Source organism: Corylus avellana, chromosome 3 (genome assembly GCF_965113065.1).
Source record: "Corylus avellana chromosome 3, dhCorAvel1.hap1.2, whole genome shotgun sequence".
Taxonomy (NCBI): domain Eukaryota; kingdom Viridiplantae; phylum Streptophyta; class Magnoliopsida; order Fagales; family Betulaceae; genus Corylus; species Corylus avellana.
In genome coordinates, this window is record NC_142492.1 from 33864487 (window position 1) to 33878414 (window position 13928).

Genomic DNA, 13928 nt, shown 5'->3' on the forward strand with positions numbered 1-13928 from the left:
TTAATAAAAACTTAAAATTAAATTTTAAGATTTTACTTAAATTTTAATGATATTTGAAATTAAGTGACTCATTTTTGTTATCTTAATATCTATAATAAGTGATATATAATATAATGATTAAATAAAATAATATTTTAAAAGAAATGATAATATCTGAAATATTTAATTTATAATAATTATTAAAATTTAAAAAATGCTAAAACGTAGGCTAGATGATCTTCATCCTTACGCCGAAAAAAGCTATTGGAAACTCTCGTGAGCTGCTTTCAGAGCCATTACTAACCAAAGCCCAGGCGACCTAGTTAAGGCCCATGAAAGATCAAAGCTGAACTCGGCCCAAGCCCAAGGCTCGCGCAGAACCAACCAAAACCAAAAAACTCTTACCATTTGGCGCTCTCCGACGGCCGGCCTTCAAATTTGTCTCATACCGACGAACCCTCTCTCTCCGCCAAAGATTCTCCTTCTCTGCTATCGTCACCATGCAAACTTTCTCTATAAACGGTTTCTCTCTCTCGCTTCGCATCCATGACCAACCATGGATTCCCAGCTTCCCGCCATTTCTCTCACTCTTGTGTTCTTCCTCTGCACCTTCTTCTCCTTGGCTCGCTCGTCGACGATCGGCGTCGGCTACATCTCGCGGCTTCTCGAACTCCAGGACCGCGAGAGAGCTCCTGCCTCGGTACAGGAGGCCGCGGCTAGCGCCGTTCTCCATCGGCTGCTTCCTTCTCACTCTTCCAGCTTCGACTTCCAAATCGTCTCCAAGGTATTTGGTTTTCGTAAACTTTGATTTCTTTTGTGCTGTGTTTGGCTGACGAGAAAATTTAGGAGAAGAAAGGAAAGCTAATTTGAAGTTTCAGCATCTCGAGCCTGAAAAAAAATGCTAAAACTACTTGTTAGACTTCACTCAAGTTAGCCTGATTCAAATTTATTGCTCCCTTGTATTGCTTAAAGATTGAAGCAAAAATTTTAAGAAAAATTATTTATATACACAGAAAATCACACTGAGTGGATATGTCCAACATGTCCATGTAAATATGATTAGATTGTCAATTGATTGTTGACATTGAAAATAAAAGGCAGAATATAGTTGTTGATTGATGTTTATTTGAAACGTTGTGTTTAAATTTAGTCGTCTTGATCAGGATATACTCTACTCGGCTTCTAGTACACTCCACATAATGTTTACAAAGAAGAGGCTCTCACTCAATTCATTTATTTTGAATAGGAGCAATGTGGCGGTGAGTCTTGCTTTATGATCAAGAACAATCCTTCTTTCATTCGGCGTGGGGATCCGGAAATTCTGTGAGATTTCTTCATCCACTATATATGGATTGTCTCCATGGAATTGTTTATTGTGCTCGGCTATGCTGACTTAGCCATATGTTCTAAATATTTTGTGATGCTTTAATTGGGAAAGTCGGGTACTCTCTTGTCTTGCTTTGTTTTGGGGAGTCTAATATCTGTTCAATATGGATCAACATATTGTAATGACCTCAGTCAAACATATAAATGCATGTAAATCTATATAGCATATTGACCTGTAAAATACTATCATGTAAATGATTGAGAGTATCCGGTTGACACCTAACATGTGACTTCAACGCTTAACTAGAATTTCTGGAGTCACTGGAGTGGAGATTTTGGCTGGTCTGCACTGGTGTTTGAAGTATTGGTGTGGTTCACATATATCTTGGGACAAAACTGGTGGCGTGCAGCTGTTTTCAGTACCTAGAACTGGCTTGCTTCCCCGTGTTAAAGATACTGGTATCTTGGTCCAGAGACCTGGTCCTTTGAACTACTACCAGAATGCTGTTGCATCTAGCTGTAAGATTCTTATTTCGAATGGCGTTTGTTTTTCTGGAACTTTCATAGCTCGATAGATAATTTGATAAGCCAATGATTTGTGAGACTGAAACATTCTAATTTCTAGAGTGTTTTATGGCCTCAAATTTCAATTGTGTTCTGATAGATTTTAATTTATTTTCTTTCGTCTGCTTTTGGAAGATTCTTTTGCTTGGTGGGACTGGACAAGATGGGAGAAGGAGATTGATTGGATGGCTCTCCAAGGTATCAATTTCCCGCTAGCATTTACAGGACAAGATGCTATTTGGCAGAAGGTTTTCCAGGTGATTTCCTGCTTTATGTAGTTTTCCCTATGAGTTTGAAAGATTTAATCTTTCAGTCTCTCAGTGGCTTTTTGTTTGGTTATGTTTTCTTGTTTGAAAATCTTGTTACCAGCAATATTGATACTACAATCTCTTTATGATTTTAGCTTGTAAATATGATTTCTTTAAGTTACATTGTTTAGTCAGTTCATTATATCCAGATGACCTTGGTACTAACTCATGAGTCATGATTCATGAATTTTGTAAAAATAAATTTAGCACCTCCAGACATCTACTCTTCTAATGATTTATTATAATCCTCTAGCAGAAATTTAATTTAAGCAAAATGGAATTTGGATGATTTCTTGGGAGGCCCTGGATTTCTTGCATGGTCACGTATGGGAAATCTGCATGGGTAAATTTGTAGATCTTGTTTAGTTATTTGTATGTTTTGTAGGGTAATTTAATTTCTGACCTGTGAAAGTTTGCCTTTCTTCTTGTTTGGGTTCAATAACTTGACATCCCTTTTTTTTTTTGTAATTTTAATTTTAATCTTAATTGTAGTATATTTGTTGTTTCAGGCTTGACAATACTTTTCAAATAATTGAAATGATAAATGCATTCATTCAACTCATTATTTGAAGCCTTTCAATCACTTTGACGTACTGGTCCTTTACCTGCTTTTAGCAAAAGCTTTTTTTCTCATGGACACGAGTGTCCTAATCCCTGAAAACAGTAACTCTCGGTTGTAACTTCTTTAGTTGTTATTTTGCAATTTTTTTAACTTACAGTATCTTTATCACAGATGGGGTGGACCATTACCACATAGTTGGTTGGATCAACAGCAGATTCTGCAGAAGAAAATTCTCGCCAGAATGTTTGAACTTGGAATGACTCCAGGTGCAAATGGTTCCTTAACATCTAGTCATTTTTTCTTCCTGATTTTGAATTACTCTTTATGGTTGAAATGGCCAAAGTCTATGATGGTAGTAGAACCAGTGAAAATGTAACTGATTAGTTTATAAGGTATCAAGCATTTCTTTATCTTCACATCACCATGTCATTTCATTATCATGCAACTGTTTGGTATATTTAGGAAAAAATGATTATTAAGCTTTGGTGCCCATTTGTAGCAAATCCTAGAATGACTTAGATTCACTCCTATAAAATTCTCTGAACAAATGATACATATTTTTTTAAAAAAAATATTTAAACTTGGAAAATGATATATTTTACCATATACTTTCATTTTCCCCCTTGTGTGGATAATACTCTTAATGCATGCAGACTTTTCTTTTCAGTTCTTCCAGCCTTTTCTGGAAATGTGCCTGCGGCATTGAAATATATATTTCCATCAGCAAAGATAACACGTTTGGGAAATTGGTAAGTAGTGCCATCAGCAAAGATAACACGTTCAGGACTCTCAAAGATTTAATTACATTCATATATGTCCCAAATATCTTTTGAGATTGTTGGAAGAGTAGAGAGCCTTTCCAAGGAAAAATGAAGAATATAAGGAATGGAATTGGAGTAAAGAGGACTCTCATCATGTAAAAAACTTGGGGATCAAAAACTTTACATAGGTTAGACATGTTTGACGTAAAGGACTGTTATTTATTGTGATTCTAGAAACTAATACCTTAGAGAATCATAGAAGTCCTGAAGGCCTCATTAAATAGAATAATGCTATATACCACATTTTTATTCTACAATTATCTCACAATGTTGATATGTTAGTTCCAACCAACCCCTTGTTAAAAAAATATATATATATTCAAGGGTTGATTGGAACTGTTACGTCAACATTCTGAGTTAAAAATGTGGTATATAACATTACTTTATTAAATTTAGCTAATACTGAAAAACGCTATGCCGACTCCAAAAACTTGTTTATCACAATTTATGCGGAATTAATATTATGAAGCAATAAACAATTCAATCACCCAAAATATATAAAGCAATAAAAAGGCAGACACAGATATTTTGGTTACGAAGAGGAAACCTTTTAGAAAACGTTCTAAAAGTAAAACCTCTCCGGGGCAGCCAAACCCAGGAAATCACTATCAAAAGATTATCTAGAGATTACAGACACTAGGAACACTTACAACCCTTTGCAAGACCTTGACTCTGTAAGATCGACAAGCCTACAACTCGTCTCCGCGCTCACAATCTTCTTCAACGTGATTCTCCTTTACCGGACCCTTCCGATAGACTTCTCAACCGTAGATTTATCAAAGGAATAATTAAAACTCTAAGAGATTCACTTTAACGCTCACCACATATGATCTCTCTTAGCACAGCCTCCGACGAACTCTCTGGGGGTGAAAATTCGTACTTCTATCTTCTATAATGATGTATATATACCCCCGACAAAACCCTAGACTTAAACCACTTAAAATCACGTTTTTGGGCCTCAAACTTACGGGGTGTCCGGACATGTTAATGGGCTGTCCGGACACGGCTTTGCGGAGCAAAATTTGAGTTTCTGGAAATGAGGTCCGGACCCGGGAAAGGCATGTCCGGACATGGGTGAAACAGCATTCTGGAAATGCTGCCCAGTCTTGATCAACAGCCCCGATCGATGGGCGTTTGTGGTCCGATTGAGCTGAAATTTTGCAGGGACGTTCATAACACATGAATCTACATTATGAACGGTGGAGATTGGATTCTGAGCATTCTATATCAGTGTTTGAGCTCGTGAACAGTAGCCTCTGCATTTTGGAACTGAATTAAGCCAACACAAGAACTAACAAACTCCCCCTTTGGCAATTCAGTGACAAAACCAAAATGCCAAACCAATCCCATCATCTCCCCATATTTACTCCCCCTTTTTGTCACAGAATGACAAAAGGTCTTCATATTTCCTGAAACACTTCACAAAATATATTAAGGCATATGTGGAACAGGAATACAGAAATAAAACTCATGATCACAAAAAAATGACTTAGAATGCAAGATCATGAACACACATCACCAAAAACTCCCCCTCAACATATGACTCAATAATCAACAAGAAGCTAAAAAATGCGAAACATGTTTCTCCCCCTCAAAAGTCAAATGAACACAAATGATAACACATTAATGACTCATGTATTGCACAATGAATATCCCAAACATGCTCCAAATATGCAAAACATACATGATACTAGAAATGGCTAGAAACTCATATTGCTTAACCTAAGCCAAGAAAATGTTCCATTCAACCCATGCTTGTGTGGTGTGTGGGTAAGCCATCCAAAGAGAAAAAATTTCAACTTACAAAATGAGGAGAAAGTTTCACCACCATGAGGTTTTGACAGGTATATCAAATCAAAAGTCAAACCTTATCATACTAGGACCTAGCCACTCTCATCCTATACAATTCTCTTTGTAAAATATTTTGCACAAGTTTGACACAGTGAAATAAATTCCTTTTGGAATATGATCTTTTGATTTTATTTGTTTCACTATTTTGTTTATTTTTCTCTTTGAGAAAGTGTCCTTAAACTTTTGGTGCTTATCACAAAAGAGAAAGCAGGAATTTTTAAGCCTTAGGTTCAACTAGCATATGGTCAATTTGAAAAATATGACTAGTCAAAAACCTCATATGGTTACCTAACAGACCTCATAAATAAAGTGAAACAAAGCCTCAATTTAAGCTTAAATGTGCACAAAAGATAAAGTATAGGCAAAATATACCACATAAGCTCAGGCTTTAGGTAACCACAAAAACAAGTCCATTGACACAAATTTTCGTCTCATGCATATTAAGAACATTCCAAGACGTAAGGAATTAAATCCATAAAAAGCAACATGAGAAATTAATGGACTATCTAGGTGCATAAGACAAAAGAAAGAAAAAGAAATAATCAAAGTAACATATTTTTGTCTTTTTGAAATTTTTCACAAAAGAAAAACAAATGCAAAACAAAGAAAAATGCAATGCAAAACAAAACAACATGTTTGAATTGAGATTACAACAGGCAAGACATGAATGTCCTTTAGCATTAAACTTTCATCACATCTTATAGGTCCCACTACAAAATAATGATTTGGTTTAATAACTACTTCTAGGTCTTCACAAGACATTACACATTCTTGAACATTTGATTAGCAAGTAGACAAAAATCTTGGTGGTCCGCACACAACATCTCATCTATAAGCTTTTCAAAGATCATGATATATGAATTTCTTGAAAAATCCTTTATGAATATGCCTCAAAACATGAATCTCAAAACAATCATGTATATACTCTTCATACAGAAAGTGTAACAACAAAAACAATGCAGTGCATAAACAATAAAGCAAAAACAAAAAAAAAATGCAAAAAAAAAAAACAACATGCTCTAGGATATTACAAAATAAGCAAAACAATCAATCCTAGGCATGTTATTGACTCACCTAACTTTAGGTGAGATCACTACCACTCCCCTTCAATGGGTGCATGGTATCATCCTTCCTAACCCACACTTGAGAAATCTTAGGTCTAGATTTATGACTTTGCTCAAACTTATCTAGCCTAGATAGCACTTCTCTCATCATTATGACCAAACCCTCACTTTCTTTCATAGAATAGGAATTTTCACTTTTATGCTTATGGGATTTCAAATCAAAACACTTTGGTCGAATATGACCAACCTTTCCACAATGATGACAAGTGGGCACAAACCTTTTAGAAGGTAATTTTCTATGAGGATGCATGACTCTAAGCTTAGGGTAAGATGCATGATGCTTAACATAAATTTTCTTACCTTTCTTACCATGGAGAGTCGGAACAGCTGCATGATTTTCTTTCTTTGGAGCAGCTTTGAATTTCCAACAGTTTGGTCTAATGTGACCAACAATCCCACAATGATGGCATGTAGGAAAAAACTTACCTTGAGTTTGTTTAACTGAAGGAGTCTTAGAAAAATTAGCCTTGGTTTCTTTAACATTCACAGGCTCAACATTCAAGGACTCATTAGAAACATGTGAAGTAGATGCACCAACATTATCAACAATCATACTAGGCTTGTTAGGAACAAATTCTTTAGTACAAAGAAAACTTTTCAAATTATCATTAGAGAAATTTCGTGAGAGTTCCTTAGAAACATTCAATTCATTCTCAAGTGATAAAGACTTTTCAACAAGCACAGAAATCTCAGATTTCAAAGAATCAATCAAGATATGTGATTTAGACAAATCATTCGCCAAAGATTCTTTATCAAATTTCAAAGAATCAATTAGGACATGTGATTCAAACAATTCATTAACAATAGATTCATTCACATGTTTAAGATCTTGAAAATCCCCCAAACAATTTGTGTATTGATGTCTCAAAAGAGTGAATTTTTCCAACAAATTGTTGAAGGAGTTTATAAGATCATATTCCCCTTGAGAAGTATTCATAGCAAACAGGAGTCAACAGATCTCACTCAAGAATTTAATCCAAACAGAGTGAACCCGCTCTGATACCAATTGAAAAACGCTATGCCGACTCCAAAAACTTGTTTATCACAATTTATGCGGAATTAATATTATGAAGCAATAAACAATTCAATCACCCAAAATATATAAAGCAATAAAAAGGCAGACACAGATATTTTGGTTACGAAGAGGAAACCTTTTAGAAAACGTTCTAAAAGTAAAACCTCTCCGGGGCAGCCAAACCCAGGAAATCACTATCAAAAGATTATCTAGAGATTACAGACACTAGGAACACTTACAACCCTTTGCAAGACCTTGACTCTGTAAGATCGACAAGCCTACAACTCGTCTCCGCGCTCACAATCTTCTTCAACGTGATTCTCCTTTACCGGACCCTTCCGATAGACTTCTCAACCGTAGATTTATCAAAGGAATAATTAAAACTCTAAGAGATTCACTTTAACGCTCACCACATATGATCTCTCTTAGCACAGCCTCCGACGAACTCTCTGGGGGTGAAAATTCGTACTTCTATCTTCTATAATGATGTATATATACCCCCGACAAAACCCTAGACTTAAACCACTTAAAATCACGTTTTTGGGCCTCAAACTTACGGGGTGTCCGGACATGTTAATGGGCTGTCCGGACACGGCTTTGCGGAGCAAAATTTGAGTTTCTGGAAATGAGGTCCGGACCCGGGAAAGGCATGTCCGGACATGGGTGAAACAGCATTCTGGAAATGCTGCCCAGTCTTGATCAACAGCCCCGATCGATGGGCGTTTGTGGTCCGATTGAGCTGAAATTTTGCAGGGACGTTCATAACACATGAATCTATATTATGAACGGTGGAGATTGGATTCTGAGCATTCTATATCAGTGTTTGAGCTCGTGAACAGTAGCCTCTGCATTTTGGAACTGAATTAAGCCAACACAAGAACTAACAAATACCTTAGACATGGAGCTTGAAGAACTAAAATTTATCTGTTGTATCATTAAAAAATCTACAAAAGTGGAATCTATATCAAATTCTGAATTCATATTTTATATATAAGTAGCTTTGATTTGTTTCAGTAAAAGCTGAAGACTTCATCTTCCTCTTTGTGATCCTGCTTCAGGTTCTCAGTTGAGAGTGACCTTAAATGGTGCTGCACTTATCTTCTTGATGCAACCGATCCCCTGTTTATTGAAATTGGGAGAGCATTTATCAAGCAACAACTGAAAGGTGCACTTGCTTGGCTGTTCCTCCCCTTCTTTACGTATGTCTATGCATAAGAAAGTAGTAGGATCTTACGTGCATGTGTGCCAAAGAAAGACTGGTGTTTTTAATTTTTGACATGCTTTGAATTGCCTTTTTGGTCAGAATATGGAAGGACTGGTCACGTATACAACTGGTAAGATATTCTCTGAATTGTTTTCTACAGTTCATATATTTTTTCTTTAAATTGGAAATATTCTTCCTTGAAGTTTATTTATATTGTGTAATGATTTCTGAACCTACTCCAGTGATACTTTTGATGAGAACACTCCACCTGTAGATGACCCAGAGTATATCTCTTCACTAGGTGCTGCAACATTTAGGGGAATGCAAAGTGGTGATAATGAGGCTGTCTGGCTTATGCAGGTAAAATTATCACATTTGATTGAGGTTTTCCTACGATGCAGTCATTTTCCTAGACCTTCTGGTTGAATTTAGTTTTTTATCTATGATTTATATTTGACTTGAAATTAGCATGCATAGCCTCTAAATCGTGGATCCACTGTGGCCTTGGTTTCTCATATATTGTCAAGCTCTTAGAGTTGCTTTCCATTTACTATTAACTTCAGTTTTGAATCTGACATTTTTTTTCCCCAGGGGTGGCTGTTTTCATATGATCCATTTTGGAGACCTCCACAAATGAAGGTTATGTCTATAACATACTTGCTTTCTTTCATGTTTCTTTTCTAGTTCTTAATGCCTTCTCATTTTTAAGCATGTAATCAATCTAAACTTATTACTCATTGTTTGAGAATTGGTGTTAAAAGCCTCTGCAGCTCAAACGAAAATAAGGATAAGAAGTTCATTGACATAACATTGAATCATTTGATGGAGACTATAGGATAAGAAGTCATTGACTTTACATTGAATCGTTTGATGGAAACTATCTACTTCTAGTGGCTTGTCTGACTTCATGTCTGAAGTTCCCAATGCATTGGGAAAGAAGAGAACAATTTTAGGGAGAGAGAAGAGGGGAAAAAAAGGAAAGAAAAAATTATATTGCTAAAAAAATCTAATCATATATGAATATTTTAGAGCAAATTATGCTAAAAAGGTTTTTTCGTGGCTGTGGTCAAGTTCCCCCTTTATGTTGTGCTTTTGGTTGACATAACCTACGCTCGTTTGCAGGCACTTTTACATTCTGTTCCCTTGGGGAGGCTCGTAGTCCTTGATCTGTTTGCTGAAGTGAAGCCTATATGGACTACTTCACAACAATTCTATGGTGTTCCCTACATATGGCAAGTCATTATTCCATTTATAGTTATCTATGATATATAGGATGAATATCTAATTGAGGATTAGTTTGTTTGATACTTGTCAAATATGGACACGCAACAAGAGACTGACTCATCATGAGTAGCCACTCTTGTATCATTTCAAAAATGTTATAGAATATGTTTAATATGTTGTGTTATGAAACTCTTGCTTTTTTCTTTTCCCCTTTTGGTAATACTGAAAATAATGTTAATCGGGCTATTTGAAATTGGGCCAGCAGCCCAATAATAACCTACCCTTAAAGTTGGACTGCTTGGCAAGACTTCCAAAGACAACTATGTATGGGTTGACGTGGATGCTTAAATATATGGCAATGTCCTACCATTTACCTTTTTCTTTTTCTTTTTTATCCGTCCAACAGTTTCACACCCTTGATGAAATGTGTCAGTTTGTGTCCATGTCTATTGATTAAACTGTCAGAGGGTTTTTTTATGTGCTTGACTTTCAAACAAATGAATTTTTTTTTTTTTTTTTTTTTTTCCGCATGGGGGTACTCAGTTAATTATTTGCCTCACCCTTCTGGTACCTTATCATTTCTTTCTCTTTTGCTTTCTTGTTTGATTTGTTAGTTTTCTACTCTACAGGTGTATGCTGCACAACTTTGCAGCAAACATTGAGATGTACGGAATTTTAGATGCAATAGCATCTGGACCAGTTGATGCTCGTGAAAGTGAAAATTCAACAATGGCAAGTTTGTCCATTCCAATTTTGATTGTTCCCTCAAGATATATCCTGTTAAACTCATAGTGTTATGTAACAACATCATGCCAATTATCATGTGTCATTGTTAAGCAACATTGTGACTGCATTTGATCAGTTAAGATGCATTAATGTTTTTGAATTTTCTTGAGGAAATTTCATTGATTGAAATTGCAGAAACCAGATACATTTATGATGCTTGAGAGTAATTATATCCCATGCAACACTGATAGTCCTTTTCCACTAGTTTTTTTAGCATTTTATTTAGATTACATATCTTATTTTACCTCTTTATTTATCTAAAGGTTGGTGTTGGAATGTCAATGGAAGGTATCGAACAAAATCCTGTGGTTTATGACCTAATGTCTGAAATGGCATTTCGACACAACAAAATTGATGTCAAGGTAATATTAAGTTTTTTCCAACTCTCAGAATATTGCTTATTTTGTCAATCTATGATTTCGATTTATAATTGGAAAGTTAAGTCACGAGCAGGATATGGTTAATTAGTTACCAAAGAAAGCCTTCCCAATAGGACAAAATTTTGTCCTTATGTCATTAGGTAGGTTACGGATTTCATCCTATGGTCCTCTGCAACCTGTGCCTTCTGCCTGTATTGCCTTGAGCAGCACCAAGCTATGTCTACCATGTTTAAATATTATTCCGAAACCATGGACATTCTTTCTCGGTACACTTAAAAGAATTTCATTGTAGGACTTGATATTATTTATATATAATATATTTCTATATTTCTCTCTATGCTTGGGTTTTTCTAAATTCACCTCCTACTTACAGTGTGTTCAAGTATTTGCTTTTAGATGCTCTGAAAAATTTGTGCATCCATGAGTCCCTTTAAAACTATTCTTCTTTATAAAAGTCTTTAACTAAGGGCCTGTTTGAGTGTGTATTTGAGGGGTCTAAAAGTGCGTTTAACACTTAAAAAGTCCATTCGAAGAAAAAAGTATCCATTTGATAAAAAAATTTGAAAGCGCTTTTAAGGGTCCAAAAATGGTCAAAACACATTTTTTGACAAAAGCATAAAAATGAAGTTTTTGCCAAAAAACACTTTTTGACTTAAAAACTCTATTTCTCAAACGCAATCACAAACAAGTCCCAAGTCCGAGTTGCTTACTTTCTTCTTTTCTTTTGGTTTTGATGTTCCTTTTTTCTCTTTCTTCTTTTTTCTTTTGTGGGGGTTGGGGGGTGTTGTGATTTTGAATTATTAACATCACCTAATCATCCTTATTTTAGACATGGATTCACTTATATTCAAAAAGACGCTATGGCCAATCAGTTCCTTTAATACAAGATGCCTGGAATATATTGTACCACACTGTCTACAACTGCACTGACGGTGCCTATGTAAGTTACCCTAACTTGCCTTTTGTATTTTTTATTGTAAATTAATTTAGCCTTCCTGTTTATAATTCATAGGGAAAAACGCCTTTCGTCTCTTCAATTTTTGCAAGGATGCATCAGTTTGACCTTTTATCCAAATATGTTTCTTCAATGCATGCTTTATATTACTTGTAATTCTTTCATTTCTACTTCTGATGTAACAGTATCATATTGCTTATCCTGAGTTGTATAGAGGTTGAACAAGACTGATAATTATAAATTATACATATTATTGTCTCTACATTTATTGGATGCTTTTGAGTTGCAATTACACATATAGATATGCTTAGCACATTAACATTCATTTGAATCTAAATCCTAGTGATATGAGAACAGGACAAAAACAGGGATGTAATTGTGGCATTTCCCGATGTTCATCCTTCCTTTATTTCAATTCTGCAAGAAAGGTAGAACCACTATGGAAAATCAGTATCAAGAAGAGTCGCCCTAGAGGATATAACTGATTCATTTGAACTGCCTCATCTATGGTATTCAACTTCTGAAGTAATACATGCATTAGAACTTTTCATTGCAAGTGGAGATGAACTATCAGAAAGTAACACTTACAGGTTAGCAAATATACATTTTTTTTTTCTCGTAATACTTGAACAACTTATATATTTTCTTTTGTACCTACTTTTTCATATTCACATGCCTCATCTGTTCTTAGGTATGACCTTGTTGACCTCACTCGACAAGCTTTAGCAAAATATGCAAACCAGCTATTCTTAAAGGTTATAGAAGCCTATCAGTTGAATGATGTCTATGGAGTGGCCAGCCATAGCCAGAAGTTTCTGGACCTCGTGGAAGATATGGACGAACTCTTAGCCTGCCATGAGGGATTTCTTTTGGGACCTTGGTTAGAAAGTGCAAAAAAACTTGCCCATGGTGAAGAACAGGAACAACAGGTTTTGATCCCTCTGACTTGTTACCTATTACTTCTGAAATAACATTTGCAAATCAGTTGATTTTAGTTGATGTCATTCAAAAATACAGTTTGAATGGAATGCAAGAACTCAAATAACCATGTGGTTCGACAACACAGAGAAAGAAGCTAGCCTGCTTCGTGATTACGGTACGCCGACATTTCCTGCCTTGCTGTTCTTCTTGTCTCTATAGTTGAACTTGTAGGTATAGACCCATTTGGTGCTAAAGAATTGTCCTATCAGGATCGTTGTTATATTAATCATAATAGGGAATCCAGCGGCATTTTCTTTGATGCATCTGAGAACATCCTACAACACTACACTGTAGAGATATGAAATTGTCGGCAAAACGATTGCACTACATTCATGTAATTGTTATATTTCCTATGTTTTAGGAAACAAGTACTGGGGTGGACTTTTACGAGATTACTATGGCCCACGAGCAGCTATATATTTCAAGTTCTTGGTAGAAAGTTTAGAGAAGGGGCATGATTTTCAGTTGAAGGATTGGAGGAAGGAGTGGATAAAGCTGACAAATGATTGGCAAAGGAGTAGGAAACCATTCCCAGTGGCAAGCACTGGAAATGCTCTAGAAACATCCCGGTGGCTTTACAACAAGTATTTGAGAAGTCCTGACACATAAAATTATCCAATGAAGATGCCATTGCATGGATCAATGTACTTCCTGGAAAAAGGCATAATCTGTGGACTGGTGCTTACTGCAGCAAAATATCTTTATTAGCGTATTTACCTGTTCTTTCCATGCTTTACTAGTCTAGTATCTTTTTCTCTATGCATAATAATAAGGGTTGATTCCCTTTTTGGTCCTTGTAGTTTGTACTTTTATCAAATGGTCGCCTCGGTTTCAAAAACTATAAAAAT

At 35.7% G+C, this 13928-nt stretch overlaps 1 protein-coding gene and 1 pseudogene across 2 annotated transcripts; both read left to right on the forward strand.

Moving 5' to 3' along the window:
* The first annotated feature begins 415 nt into the window (after positions 1 to 415).
* Positions 416 to 13809, forward strand: LOC132175171 (alpha-N-acetylglucosaminidase-like; annotated as a pseudogene). The gene is made up of 19 exons (XR_015911711.1): positions 416 to 763; positions 1226 to 1302; positions 1613 to 1824; positions 2005 to 2126; positions 2434 to 2520; positions 2911 to 3005; positions 3407 to 3488; positions 8609 to 8715; positions 8854 to 8884; positions 8997 to 9114; positions 9346 to 9393; positions 9877 to 9986; positions 10608 to 10710; positions 11028 to 11126; positions 11974 to 12084; positions 12457 to 12689; positions 12791 to 13028; positions 13117 to 13195; positions 13442 to 13809. The product of XR_015911711.1 is annotated as an alpha-N-acetylglucosaminidase-like (transcript).
* On the forward strand, positions 12539 to 13689 carry LOC148587107 (alpha-N-acetylglucosaminidase-like). Its single transcript, XM_088514487.1, has 4 exons — positions 12539 to 12549; positions 12791 to 13028; positions 13117 to 13195; positions 13442 to 13689. The coding sequence occupies exons 1-4, from the start codon at positions 12539 to 12541 to the stop codon at positions 13687 to 13689; spliced, it is 576 nt and encodes a 191-aa protein (XP_088370613.1).
* Positions 13810 to 13928: the final 119 nt, after the last annotated feature.